Here is a 15105-nt window from a genome sequence, read left to right as displayed (position 1 = left end):
GTGTTAAAACTGGATTGCTGGGCCAGAGTTTTTGACAAAAGATAAGAAAAACTGGCCAATTCCACCGGACATTAAAGAAATACCAAAAAATGATGTCGAAGTCAAAGAGGTGATGAGTGTGAATGTTACAAAATTACATGAAAATCCAGTGAACAAACTGATCTCTCACTATTCAGACTGGTACCGTCTAAAAAAAGCAGTTTCCTGGATACTTACGTTCAAGCAGCTGCTTGGCAGGTTAAGGAAGCTTCTCATGTCACAAGCAAGTGGCTGTGAAAGCAGCAAAAGGAAATCTGAAAAGGTTGCAGGTCAAATGCAGCAGTTCAAAACATGTATTAAGGGATCTTCACTTACCACTGCAGATGTTGCAAAGGGAGAAACTGAGATTGTTAAGTTTTGTCAAAATCAAAGCTTCGCAGAAGAAATTGCAAGTCTTCAAAAAGGTGACAAGCTTAAATGGAGCAGTCACATTGCGAAGCTGGATCCTTTTGTCCAGGATGGAGTTTTAAGGGTTGGCGGTAGGTTGCATGAGTCTGCACTACCAGCCGATGTTAAGCATCAAGTGATTCTCCCTAAAAGTCATCATGTTTCTACTTTGATTCTGAGACACATTCACCAAGAAACAGGCCATGGAGGAAGGAATTACATATTATCCAGGCTGAGAGAAAGATTCTGGATTCCACAGGCAGATTCAGCAATAAGAAAGATCCTGTCAAAGTGTGTAACATGTAGAAGGACATCTGCGAAACCTGGTGAACAAAGAATGGCAAACTTGCCACAAGATCGTCTGATTCCTGACAAACCTCCATTCACAAATGTGGGCGTAGACTATTTTGGACCTTTTGAGGTCAAGCATGGGCGCAGCAGAGTTAAGCGATATGGTGTATTGTTTACATGTCTTGCTGTTAGAGCAATACACATAGAAGTTGCCCACTCACTTGAGACTGATTCTTGCATAAATGCATTCAGGAGGTTTATTGCAAGATGAGGTCAAGTGTCTGTCATGAGATCAGGCAATGGCACTAACCTTGTGGGTGCAGAAAAGAAAATGCGTGAAGCAATCAAGGGATGGAATCATTCAAAAATTTCAGAAATGCTCATGCAAAAGGGCATCACCTGGATATTTAACCCCCCAGCAGGGTCACATTTTGGAGGAATCTGGGAGAGACAAATTCGCTCAGTTAGGAGAATTCTTAACCAGATCCTAAAGCAGCAACCTCTGGATGATGAATGCTTGCGGACATTGCTATGGGAAGTTGAAGCAATTGTCAACGGCAGGCCAATAACAAGAGCGTCTAATGAGCCCAATGATTTAGACGCACTTACATCTAATCATCTACTTCTTCTTAAAGGGCAGCCAGTACTGCCACCTGGATTGTTTCAAAGAGAGGACTTGTATGCAAAAAAAAAGGTGGAGACAGGTGCAGTACCTGTCAGACATTTTTTGGAAGCGTTGGACTAAAGAGTATTTGCCGCTTCTACAAGAAAGACAGAAGTGGTTAGTGACTAGGAGAAATCTGAGACCAGGAGATGTTGTTCTCATAGTTGATGACAGTGCACCAAGAAGTTCCTGGTTAATGGGAAAGGTTGAGAGAACAGTTCCAGACTCACATGGACTTGTCAGACGTGTGTTTGTCAAAACCAAAACTAGCGTTTTGGAGAGGCCTATCGACAAGTTATGTTTGTTGCTTGAAATGGAGGCAACAGTTTGAATCTCAGCCTCATGTGTAACAGATTTATGTTCAACACATATGACTTATGTTTCATATAATGTTTGGTTAAGCCAGTTAGATTCTGAGTGTTGATATTAAATGACGCTTTATTGTGTTAATATGTAATTGTTATGCCTTAGCAGTAACAATTAGGGGCCGGAATGTTAGCGCCATTTATAGTTATTACATGTTTTATTTTGAAAAGCCTGAAAAGGATATGGTGCTTTTGTTGTGAAAGGTTTGTGAGAAATAAAACAAGCGAATGGCGGAGCGACACGATGGTTTTACTGTCGTTGTTGCACAAACCGACACGTAAAACAGCCTCTTGTCCATCCAGACTCTTATTTTAGATATAAGAGAAATAGAGAACTCCAAGAAGAAACAAAGATAGCCATTACACATAATTTACAACATTATGAATGAAATGGGCTCTATTTGGAAGCAGCCGGCCCCTCCCCTTTCGACAAGTTGTGTGTGAGACTTTAAATCATCAAACTGTAAATTATACATTTTAAATTGTTATTGATCCCTTTACCCCGAGTCCTAAAGCGTATATTTATTTTCTTACTGTTCTTATATTTATTGTTTGTTTACTTGCACTGTTGTAACTGGAGCCTCGTCGTCTCGTCTCTCTGGACTGTATGTAGCGGAGATGACAATAAAGTTTACTTTGACTTCAGCAGCGAGCAGGCGCACCGAGGGCTCTCGCGCTCACTTTTCGCGTATAGAATTTCAAAAAAACATCGGTGAAAATTATAAGTCTGTATCATAATGTCTGGTGTTTTCATGTTTTTGTTGTTTTGTTTTTATTTTGCGAGTTATTAGATGCCGCTCCAGCCAGCCAGAGAATCCCCCGCCGCCCCGCCCTCTCCTCCCTGTGCCGCAAGCATCAGGCGCACCTCGCAAACGGAGGGCGCCCTTACTCCCAGCAAATGGGTGATAGAAAACCGATCGGTGCCTGTACCATTCCCAATATGCGCTGGCTGACGTCGGGGCAGCATGAGTACGAACAATTTTTTTTTTCTTTTTTTTTTTTTGCCGATGCCCGTGATGCCGCCCCGGGCAACCGCCCGTGTCGCCCGTATCAAAAACCGCTACTGGCTGATGTGGTGCTTTCGCTCCTCTGTCGCTCCAAAGCCCCAGTCAAGGTCTCGCCCCGGAAGTGATATTGATGTTGGCGGAACAGAAGCTAAGCTAACAGGCTAACGGAGCAAACATCGGAAGATGAGAGCGTAAAAGATGGCTGTCGGTTTCAGCCTGACGGTGAGTCCTTTCCTTCCGTCCTTGTGATCGGTTCTGTCTCCTGGGCAATGGGTCCCGTTTTATTTATTGATCTTGGAGCAATACGCGCTAAACAAACCATACTGCGCCTGCTCAGTCTGCGAACTAAGCTAACATTAGCTTTCTCTCTCACACACACACAAACACCAACATGTTTATGTTTGCTGAGCAGTTTGAGCTTGAGCTTTAATCGGCTCTGTGTGGATCCACCATAACACCGTGAAGCTCCCGGTAGGTCCCGTGCTGATGCTGGAACTCTGCGGTCCCTGAGTTAGCACAGCGCTGGAGCCCCGGCTCGCCGTAACGTCGACGACCTCATCGGTCACAGTGGTCACACCGTTCCCGGAGAAGCACCGAACTGTAACCTGAATGCTGAGCTTGAGCTTGGTCATTTAGTCTTTTCACTTACTTATTTTAACACACTGTTTTATTTTCACATCTAGCTGTAAATGGTTTAGTTTGGATACTTTATTAGGTAAATCTTGCTAGAGGGACCCTAACCTAACCCTCTGTTTATCAGCAACTATTCGTCTGCCAGCTGACTCCAGCTGTTCAGTGATCACCTGTTTCATCATAAGCTGGCTGTCAAGTTTAAGCCTTTATGCTCATATTTTATAAAATGATAAACATCTCTGATTGATCAATAGGACATAAGCTGGGTGTGAAGAACATCAGAGTTTAAACCTTCATTCAGATTAAAGAATGTATCAGCAGCTGAAGGTGGAGTTCCCATATTGATGATTTTGTTGATCTCAATCAGTAACGTTCTCATTGCTCTCTGTGTTTCAGACGATGGCGATGCGGCGTATCGCTGAGGAAGATGTCTGTCTTCTGGAGGTCAAATGTTTGAGGACAAACAGAGGGATGGACAGGCAGCTGCAGACAGGACATCCCACTGACACACAAGAAGAGGATGCCACACCTGTCTCAGGTGATGTCATTATATCTAATGGTGTTTAAAAGGAAGGATGAATTCACCAGGGTTGATCATTTTACCACTTTTGAATTCCATGCTATTGTTTTCAGCAGCCCTCCACTTTTATCTGTCACAGTTTACAGACCACCTAAAGACAGTGCTGCTTTTATCAAGGAATTCTCAGAATTTTTAACAAACATACACTCAAAATATAATATGATAATTTTAACCTGCACATAGATAATCCTTCTGACCCTGCATCAAAAGAATTCTTAAACATTCTTCACTGTTTGGATTTTACCAGCACGTCACACAGCCGACTCACAACAGAGGACACACTCTGGACCTGGTCATCACCCATGGGCTGTCCACCAGCGTGTCCTCTGTTGTTGACTTGGCTGTCTCTGACCACTACTGTGTGTTTTTTAACATCACCGGTTTTATTCTAGGGCTGCTCAATTAATCGAATTTTAATCACGATTACGATCTGGGCTTTCAACGATCATTAAAAATGACTGAGCCGATTATTAGCCCCTCCCTCATTTATCCGCGACACCTTAAAGGCCGGTCCGTGAAAATATTGTCGGGCATAAACCGTCCGTGGCGCAAAAAAGGTTGGAGACCGCTGATTAAGAGGACCCGAGGGAAGCTCGGAAAGCTAAGCAGAAGTTATTTGGAGAGTGACTGCCGTTGGTTGAAAAGAGAGTTTAAAAAAAAAAAACTTCAGTGGTGTTGCACACCATTTTATATTATTTTTTAAAGTCATTGTTAACCCTTTAAAGCCGGTCAGAGCAGCACGCTCTGTTTTGCGTAACTATTTTTAAATCCCTGTAGCACCTGAACCGCGTAAGCTAGCGCAATAATTTGTTTTGCATATGAAACCGGAGGAGTTGTACTTAAATCTGATGCCATCAGCTTGTCCTCGGTCACGGTTTCATTCCACATATAGCTTTGCAAAAATTGCATAAAAAGCGCTTGCAGGAACAAAAACATAATATTCCAGAAACACACTTTGCCGTTCCTATCAGCTGTTCGTAACACTTCCCACAGTGAAATGATGCACATGCTGTTTTCTTTGCAAATTTGCATCATAGGATTGTTTTTTGTTTTTCCTGCAGTATATAAAAATTGCTGTATCTCCAAAATAAAACTATGAAGACACTCAAAATAAATTTCCTGTGGTGGGAAACTATTTTTTGCAACTTTATTGTATTTAAAGTTTTGAGGGATAAACCTCTTAAATTTCTCCAAGTAGAAATATATGTAAACAAAACAAAAACGATTTTCAATTTTTTTTGTAGTTTATTGCACTTTTTTGCAATTTATGTAATTACTATGGACTTAATGCATACATATTATTAAAATATGGGCTATAACAGTTGTATTGATGTATAGCAACTTGAAATGCTCCCACAAATGGCACTACAGCATGTAAAAAAAAAAAAAAATAAGCTCTGGTGGACTTGGTTCTATAGTAGGTCTTAAAGGGTTAAATAAATATCGTCAAATAATCGTGATCTCAATTTCAGTGAAAATAATCGTGATCATCATTTTTGCCATAATCGAGCAGCCCTATTTTATTCAGCGGGAGACCTCGGTGCGAACTGTGAGGAGGCGCTATCTAACCTCTGAAGTGGCTGCAAATTTTACCAGGGTTTTAGACGAATGCCCCCCTGTGATTCTACCTGCACCCTGTGATTTGATTTTTAATCATTTTAACAGCAAACTGAAGAAAAGCCTTGACTGCGTTGCTCCACTCACCACCAAAAAGATTAACGTAAAACAGGCATCACCCTGGAGAAACGAAGAAGTCAAAAAACTCAAAAGAAATTGCAGGGCAGCAGAAAGGAGATGGAGGAAAAATAAAAATACTATCAACCATCAAATATTTTACAAGCAACTTAAAATGTACAATAATACACTAAGGAATTCAAGAAATTCATACTTTGCCAAAATAATCAGTAATAACAAAAATAATCCCAACGTCCTCTTTTCCTCTTTTCCACTATATATCATTTATTTAACCCTGATTTTAACAGCTCCCAAAGAACCCCCACAGACTCACTCTGTGAGCAGTTTGCAGACCACTTCAGGGGAAACGTCAGCGCCATCAGATCTGATATTTTATCTAATCGCGATATGTTTGTAAACACATCTGAGGGCTCGATTGTACCTGAGGAGACACTGGACAGCTTTGTCCTGGTTAATGCTGAGAACCTTCAGAAAGTTTGCTCCACAGTGAGACCCACCACATGTCTTTTAGATCCAATCCCCTCTTCACTCTTTAAAACACTTTATGGATTTTTTGAGGCTGAGCTTTTATACATGATGAATTGCTCTCTTCAGTTGGGTGTCTTCCCTGCTGCCTTTAAAACGGCGGTGGTGAGGCCCCTTCTGAAGAAGAGCAATTTGGATTGTAATGATTTTAATAACTACAGACCTGTATCCAACTTACCATTTTTAAGTAAAATCTTAGAAAAACTTGTTTTTACTCAGATTACTGATTTTCTCAATGATAGACAGATCCTGGAGATATTCCAGTCTAGAGCAGGGTGATATGGCCAAAAATATTTATCACGATATATATTTGAAAATTTGCGATAACGATATAACCGACGATATAATTGATGCGAGACAAAATACAACTCCACAACATTACTAGCGCAAAAAGACAACCTTCCATTTATTTTCACTTAAACAAGAAGCTGGTTTTTATGTACATTAAAGCTTTATAAAAATGTAACCGTGCAAATGCAAATTCCTTGCTGAAAGTTTAACCAAAAGGCATTTCCAGTAGAAATGGGCTGACATATCCTGAGCATAACCATGTATAATATCCACTGAAGTTAAAAAGAGGTGCTTTGCAACATTAAACTGCAGTGTGCAGTACGTATTTTTCGGACCATAAGGTGCACGGGATTATAAGGCACATTAAGCGAAACAAAGCAGTCAGATAAATCAAACTTTATTAAACTCATTCTTCTTGCTTCCTCCACTTCTGTACCATTGATTCATTAATGTTGAATTCTCTGGCAGCTGCTCTATTCCCATGTTGTTGCAGTATATTAATGACTATCAGAATCAGAATCAGAATACTTTATTGATCCCTGGGGGAAATTATTTTTTGTTACAGTGCTCCATTTTAAACCAACATTAAGACAAGACAGACAATACGCTAACTAAGAATAGTACAATATATACATATATATACATACATACATACTTAAGTCACTAACCTCGTATTGTAGATGGATTATCTCAGTTGTTCTCCTGACTGAAGTTTGGTCCGTTTACAGCATCCTGCCATGCGATTGCATTTGTCTCTAACCATGAAGAACCTTCACGTTAACTTTTATAAGTGGAAAAGTGTTAGTGTTCGTCCTCCAGCTTCACTGTTTATGTTATGCTAACATAGCTGTGTCGCTAGCGATCACGTAGCACATCATTATATACCAGCTAGCCCAACTTCAGTAACCCTACAAACGTCACTGCTGTTTAGTTTCCTGTCTTAATTTATGTTGGAAGTGATAGCAGAGCTGTACGTTTGAATTTTTTCAGAAATCTCTCAGTCAGAACATGCTATATCATGCTTAGGTAACTAGCGAAACTAGCGAGCTAACTTCCGCTAGCTTCCTGCTAACTTCTAACTCTAACTTAAATGTAATAACTTTTGTTTTCATGGATGCCTGGAAGTTAAACTTTATAGTTACACCTGGTAAAGCAGCAATGCTGATCGTTTTATTAAAGATGAAAGAATTTAGACAGTTTTTAACGCTCAGTGATGCTGCAGTGTTGTTTGACCTGAAGTATACGGAGTTTAGGACCCAGATTACTCCCAGATTTAAGAGCATCTTAGTCCGACAAATATGACAATAACAACGGCCGCTTGCATGTTCTGCAAAAAAATGTGCTTTGTTGTGTATCTGACGGACAAACACCAAACCAGTTCCACATCACGGAAGTTGCACCATTTTTACAAACCAATTCTGGTTCATCTGTTTCACTCAACAATCGGCCATGTGCGTATGAAAACAAAGGCACTGCGCATGCGCGTTTTACTCCCATTCTATCGCGATATTTCATTTTCCTATCGTTGCCTAACATTATACCGGTATTACCGTGAACGGTATAATATGGCCCAGCCCTATTCCAGTCTGGATTTAGGGTGAACCACAGCACAGAGACTGCTCTCCTAAAGGTTTTAACTGATCTTAGATGTAACTGGGACGCCCAAAAGCTCTCAGTCATGGTGCTACTGGATCTAAGCGCAGCCTTTGATACAGTAGACCACGCTATTCTTTTAAACAGACTGAAACACATGGTGGGCCTCTCTGGTGCTGTACACAACTGGTTCACTTCCTGTCTCTCAGACAGAACTTTTATGGTGAGCATGGACACATGCTCCTCTAAGATCCATAAAATGACATGTGGTGGTTCAAGGGTCGGTTCTAGGCCCCGTACTTTTTAATTTGTATATGCTCCCTCTCGGCGGTGTCATCAGGAGGCATGGAGTGAACTTCCACAGTTACACTGATGACACTCAGCTGTACATCTCCTTGTCTCCTGATGACACCAGACCAATGGATGCCCTTTTTAACTGTATTTTAGATATAAGATCTTGGATGGCAGAAAACTTTTTACAGCTTAACCAGGACAAGACTGAAGTTTTAATCGTCGGTCCCGAGGCTCAGAGAGAGAAACTCTTGTCTAAATTAGAGGCATTTTCATTATGTCCTTCACTACAAGTGAAAAACCTGGGTGTTATTTTTGACTCTGAGCTTGGTTTTATTCCACATATTAAACATGTAACCAAAATTGGATTTTATCATCTAAAAAATATAGCCAGAGTCGCCCTATTCTCTCTCGGGCTAACACAGAGATGTTGATGCATGCTTTTATTACCAGTCGCATTGATTACTGCCCTGCTCTCTGGTCTTCCCAAAAAGAATATTTCAACTTTACAACTTTTGCAAAACTCGGCAGCTCGTGTGCTGACGAAGACCAGAGGGCGGGCCCACATTACACCGGTTTTAGAATCGCTGCACTGGCTCCCTTTGTGTTTCAGGATCGATTTTAAAGTTCTTTTATTGGTTTTTAAATGTCTTAATGGTCTTGGGCCTTCTTATCTCTCAGATCTGCTTTTACCATACGAACCCTCGCGGACCCTGAGGTCCTCTGGTACTGGCCTTTTGATTGTCCCTAAAGTCAGGACACATGCTCACGGAGAGGCAGCTTTTCAGTGGTATGGTCCTCGTCTGTGGAACAGCCTGCCGGAGGAGCTCAGGGCCGCAGAGAACGTACATGTTTCTAACAACAGGCTCAAGACCCACCTTTTTAATTTAGCTTTCACCTAACGTTTATTTATTTTATGCTTATTTATTCTATCCTGTTATTCTATTATTAATTTAGGTTTTACCTAATATTTATTGATTTTATTCTTATTCATTTTTTAATCTTCTTACTCCATTTATATTTATATTGTATCCCGTTCTTATTTACTTTATTGTTTTGCCCTGTATATATCCTATTGTGTCATATCTCCAGTGTTTCCTCGGAGGGCGCTCTCTGCACCGGGCGATCGACCGTGGCTGCTGGGGCTCTGGGGGTCCTCTCAGCCTGGCTGGAGGGCTTCTTTGCCTCCTTCCTGCTGTGTGCCCAGCCCGGAGGCTGCGGTCTATGACCGGCTCCCGGTGCAGACGGCTCCCTGTTATTATATATCGGGTGGCTGTAGCTCAGGTGGCAGAGCAGGTCAGCCACTAATCAGAAGGTCGGTGGTTCGATCCCAGGCTGCCTCCTGGCTGCATGCCAAATATCCTTGGGCAAGATACTAGCCCCATGTTTGCCTACTGGTGGTGGTCAGAGGGCCCGGTGGCGCCAGTGTCCGGCAGCCTCGCCTCTGTCAGTGCGCCCCAGGGCAGCTGTGGCTACAATGTAGCTTGCTATCGCCAGTGTGTGAATGGGTGGATGACTGAATGTAGTGTAAAGCGCTAGAAAAGCGCTATACAAATGCAGGCCATTTACCATAGTGTTTCCTCACGTGGCTCATGCGTACCCAGCCCAATTTTACTCTAAGTGTGTGTGTGTGTGGGGGGGTATGTGTGTATTCACATCGTTTATGTTAATGAGAGTGTGGGGAGTGAGTTGGAGGGTGGGGTGGGGTGGGCTGCTTTTAACCACTTTGTGCTACATTTCCTTTTGTATGAAAAGTGCTTTATAAATGAAGATTGATTGATTGATCTGATTGGCTGGTTCAGTCTGTGTGCAGGCCGCATTTGATCTGCACAGGGGAGGGTTACAGGGAGTTACCCTCCCTCTGTGCTGTGTAAAGATCAGCTAAAGGAGGCAGAGCTAGCGTTTGTTCACACCCGGACTTTCCTGTTCAGGTGGGCGGATGATGGGAGAGAGAGCGGTCACCGTCGAGACTAGCGATGATGAACTGGGACGACTGGATATTGACCTGGACAGGAAGTCCAAACAGCTGAACCTGACATCCAGCGACGTGCGCGCCATCCTGCACGTGAGCAGCACGCCACCACACACACACACACACTTTAACGCACACTAACACGTACACTCAGACATGTGTGTGTTTCAGGAGGTGATCACTGATGAGCGTGTGGTTGCCATGATGAAAGCGGCAATCAGAGACACTCAGGACCTTCCCATGTTTGTGAGTTTGTTCACCTGTTGGTGTCTACCTGTATCTGTCAGGCATTTGTTGCTTTTTTCTGTATGTATGTAAAATACATATCTTTCTGCCTGTCTCTCATCAGGAGCCAAAGATCTGGACTCGGTCCAGACTCAAACAGAGCCTTCAGGTGAGTTCAGCATCCCACAATCTTCTCTGACAGTTTACCTGTGAGCCTGACCTGTGTGTCTGCTTTCAGCCTGTGAACCGGGGTCTGTCTGCAGTGAACAAGGTAAACTCATCATCCTGTGTTCAAATGTTTTAAGTTGGATTTGAAATGTTGTCAGTTTCAGTGATGCTTTACCCTCGCACCTGTCTGTCCCGCAGGCCCCTCAGTTTATTGACATTGAACTTGAGGATAATGAAGACTCATCTGATGAAGAGTATTGTCCTGATGAAGAAGAGGAGGAAGATACAGCTGAGGAGGTGAGTCTTTAACCTTTCGCCTTGCTGCTGTCCTCAGGAAACTGACCTCACTGTGCAGTCATGATGTCACACATGTGAGATCCAGGTTATCAGTAAGAGACACTAATCCAAACTCTGAGAACCAGAAACAGGATGAAGAGCACCTGTGCAGTCTCACCTGCAGCAGGTGACTCTGACACTCTGTGAGGCCTCATTTCTCGCTCAAACATGATGCCACATACAAACACACACACACTCACTCGGAGTGTCAGAACTTGCATAAATGAAAATTTCAGGACTTCCATCTGTACAAACCTTTTCATCTTGACAGACATTCCTCAGTGATGCTGACAGCTTGGCTTCACCTCCCAGAATGCACCTGGGCTCCCAGAACAAGTCTCCAACACACCTGAGGATGGACAGCTCCCTGCAGGTTTGCTGATGTCTGACCACCACAAAGTGGTACAGTGACCTCTGACCCTGCAAGCTGCTCTGACCTCTGGCTTATTGCTTAGAGATATGAAGGAAACCCGCACGACCAGATGAGTTCCACCTGCGCGCCTCAGCTCCTCCCTCCTGCTGAATCGTCCTTCCTGGAGAGACTCAAGGCTGTTGATGAGGAGTTGGACTGCAGCCCCTCCTACACCTACAGTCAGGTAACATATCTAACCAGGCAACACCAGGGAACAGCATATCAAACTCTTTTTAAACACTTCCTGTTACTGAAGGACCTGTGTGATATCAGACTTTGTGTTCTCACCTTATTAAAAGGATGGGGGGTAAATACCTGTGATGTGTCCCGTCTGGTTTGATCTTGCACCTGTGTGTGTGTTTCAGTCTCTGGACAGGAAATCTGATGTTGATGGTGGCGTTGATAATGGCTCCAGCAGTTTGGCGTACCGCACACGCTCCAAGCATCCTCTGGTAGACGTACCTCTGGGTCAGCTGGAGGCGGAGCTTCTGCCTCCTGACATAACGGCCGACATGTACGATGAAAGCACTGCCCAGCGGGAGGAGGACCGCCATTGGGCAAAGTGGCTGCAGGGCCTAATGGCCCCCGACTTTGAAGGTTAGAGGTCATGATGGCGCTGGCTGCTCGAGGCTTCAAATTTTAAATGTGGTGGGGTGGCTGTAGCTCAGGAGGTAGAACAGGTCACCTACTGATTGGTTGGTGGTTTTATCCTTGCCTCCTCCAGTCTGCATGTCAAGTATCCTAACCCTAAGTTGCTCTCCGATGCCTCCATTGTAGTGTGTGAATGTCGTTAGAAAGCACTCAGTTTAGACAAAGTCCTTGCGAGAATGGGTGTGATTGGGTGAATGTGGCATGTTGCATAAAGAGCTTCAAGTACTCCGGGAGAGTAGAAAAGCACTATATAAGAATCAGTCCATTTACCAATTGTGAACCTGTTTTGTTTTTGTTTTTTTTAACCTTTAAAAGTCAAGCTGCTGAAGCATGCTGATGGTGAACATCCAGGATTGGACAAACTTTATTGATATGTCGTAAATGGAAAACAAGCTCAGAAAAATGTTTTTGAGTTGAAAAGGAAGGTTATGGTTTTGTCTAACGGCAAACAGCTGATGTTTGTTTTCAGAAGAGGCCGAAGATGACGACGACCCCGAGTACAACTTCCCAGAGGACCTGGATGAACCCGACCTGGAGGACTACAGGACGGACCGGGCTGTGCAGATCACCAGTAAGTGATGTGCAGTTAGGAGGAGGCGGAGCTTTGAGAGTGTCAGAATCCTCACTGTGAATTCTGCGTCTTGTTTTTCAGAGAAGGAAGTAAATGAGCTGCTAGAAGAACTCTTTGAAACTGTGAGTTCTTATTTTGTTTCCGCAAATTTGACTCGATGCCACTTTACACTCACAGGATTAGTCTTTAACGTCAGTATGTGGGCGAGGCTTCAAACTTTTTCTTGTTTTCCTCTCCTCTGCAGCTCCAGGAAGAAGAAGAGGTGGTGGCTGAGGAGGAGGAGCATGAGGAAGAGGAGCCCCCGTCACAGACTGGCCCTAAGTTCAACGTGCCACAGGCTTTACGGTACTGATAGTTGCATCCCAGTGCATGATGCTCAGCTTAGAAACATACAAACACATGTTAAAAAACAGTTTTTAAAAAAAATTTAAAATATCACCACAATCGCATCACCCATGGAAACATCTGGAGCTTCATGAAACCACAGAGAGAAGCAGCTGGAGTCTGATGTTTAGAACATCTGGCAGCAGCTGCTCTCTCCGGGGCGATCGTGGCTCAAGAGTTTGGAGTTCGCCTTGTAAGTGGAAGGTTGCCAGTTCAAGCCCTGGCTTGGACAGTCTCGGGCGTTGTGTCCTTGGGCAAGACACTTCACCCGTTGCCTGCTGGTGGTGGTCAGAGGGTCCGGTGGCGCCAGTGTCCGGCAGCCTCGCCTCTGTCAGTGCGCCCCAGGGTGGCTGTGGCTACAATGTAGCTTACCAGTGTGTGAATGTGTGTGTGAATGGGTGGATGACTGAATGTGTAAAGCGCTTTGGGGTCCTTAGAGACTAGTAAAGCGCTATACAAATACAGGCCATTTACCATTTATTTGTTCGTGAGTAAATCGGTTTGGCTGAGATTAAAGTTATTAGATTAGATAAAATAAAACTTTACTAATCCCCCGGGTTTTTTTCACACAGCTGAATAAACGTCAGACAGAAAACAGGAAAAATTAAACAGAAGTGTGAGATGGTCGAGAGTTTACACCAGTGTCCTGTTATATTTTAGATAGAGTTGAGTTTATTAAACTCCACCGAGACAGCAGTGACGCTAATCTGAAGGCTAGACCATCCCATACCCAGGAGTATTGGAGCAGTTGAGTTGCATTTTTTCTAAACACCGGGTCTCTGTGGCTTTTAAACCCCAAAACATGCTGCGCCAAAAATTGGTCCACCCCAAGGATCGGGTCCCCCGACACAAACAGTAACATAGTGTACGCTGTTAAGTGCAGGAGGATTGCCAGGATTTATACATCGGGGAAACCAAACAACCTCTGGCTAAGAGGATGGCACAACACAGAAGAGCTACCTCATCAGGCCAGGACTCTGCAGTCTATTTACACCTACAGGCCAGTTGACACTCTTTTTTTTTTTCTTTTTTTTTTTTGCCTGTCCCGTTTGGCTCTTTTGCCATCAGAATTGTTGTCTAAAGGCAAAGAAAGATGCCCAACGGATTTACTTTACCAAACTGACCATCCCAGCCTTGCCGTAATGGTCCATTTGATTCACCTTTTATTGTTTATTTTATTTTCACTTACTGAATACGGGACAGACTTGACTGGGGGAAAGAAGGGCAGAAAGAAAGAGGGAAAGAGAAACAGCTGAGAAGAGGGATGGGGGAGAAGGGCAAAAGACAAAAACCAACAGAATGAGCAGAAAAAAAAAAACACATATATCAATCACCTGGGTCACCTGCTGAGAAAGAAAAAAGAAAACAAGCAGAAGAGAACAAGAGTAATAGAATAAACAACATCACAATGATATATGGGAATATGACAGTAAATACTAAATATTAAACATTATTGTGCAGCACATAAGATCAACAGAACAGTGTGCGTTGAGGTAGGAGCCAAAAAGGGTGTAGTTTGTGGGTGTGATCACCCGTGTGTACACCTATGAGCATGGACGCGCTTGTATTTAAAAGGTTCCTTCATGTAATGATCTGCTAGAGGGTGTGGGGGGGCCACAGCCCCGTCCTCCAGGGCATGAAGCAGGTATGGAGGAGATCAAAACTCCAGACATCCAGAGGCCCCCAGAACACAAGAGACCAAGGAAGACCAACAGAGGGGCAGCCGCGCCACTGTCCCAGAAAGAGCTGAGGAGAGTCCCAGATGAGGGCTCACTCAGCAGCCGCGGAGCAGAAGCCAGGGGGAGTTGCAGTGACGCGCCCGTGAGCTCCGCCGGCAGCCAGCCGCGCCTGAGTGACCGAGCCCCAGGCCGAGAGGCCGGGGGCACCCCACCTCCGAAGTGGCCCGAGCGAGCGCCAGGCTCCAGGCCCCGATAAGCGGCCGCCAAGGAGTGAGCCGGTGTGTACCTGGACGCCTATCCCCGGACACAAAGAACCACCAACGCACCGATGTCTGAGGGAGTCCGC

At 44.0% G+C, this 15105-nt stretch overlaps 1 protein-coding gene across 1 annotated transcript in view; it reads left to right on the top strand.

Moving 5' to 3' along the window:
* The first annotated feature begins 2581 nt into the window (after positions 1-2581).
* gon4lb (gon-4 like b) overlaps positions 2582-15105 on the top strand; it is a 44235-nt gene continuing 31711 nt past the window's right edge. Inside the window, exons 1-13 of the mRNA XM_085424110.1 lie at positions 2582-2975; positions 3783-3924; positions 10293-10426; positions 10505-10579; positions 10683-10727; positions 10797-10829; positions 10925-11023; positions 11334-11435; positions 11518-11658; positions 11840-12071; positions 12595-12696; positions 12778-12818; positions 12941-13041. Of these exons, the coding sequence (XP_085280236.1) occupies positions 2952-2975; positions 3783-3924; positions 10293-10426; positions 10505-10579; positions 10683-10727; positions 10797-10829; positions 10925-11023; positions 11334-11435; positions 11518-11658; positions 11840-12071; positions 12595-12696; positions 12778-12818; positions 12941-13041 (1271 nt within the window). The 5' untranslated portion in view covers positions 2582-2951. The remainder of the gene's footprint in view (positions 2976-3782; positions 3925-10292; positions 10427-10504; positions 10580-10682; positions 10728-10796; positions 10830-10924; positions 11024-11333; positions 11436-11517; positions 11659-11839; positions 12072-12594; positions 12697-12777; positions 12819-12940; positions 13042-15105) is intronic.

The sequence above is a fragment of the Rhamphochromis longiceps genome, linkage group LG11 (genome assembly GCF_057381845.1).
Source record: "Rhamphochromis longiceps isolate RC_006_pf linkage group LG11, R_longiceps_female_GT1.1, whole genome shotgun sequence".
Lineage (NCBI taxonomy): Eukaryota > Metazoa > Chordata > Actinopteri > Cichliformes > Cichlidae > Rhamphochromis > Rhamphochromis longiceps.
This window is presented reverse-complemented; position numbering and strand designations above follow the sequence as displayed.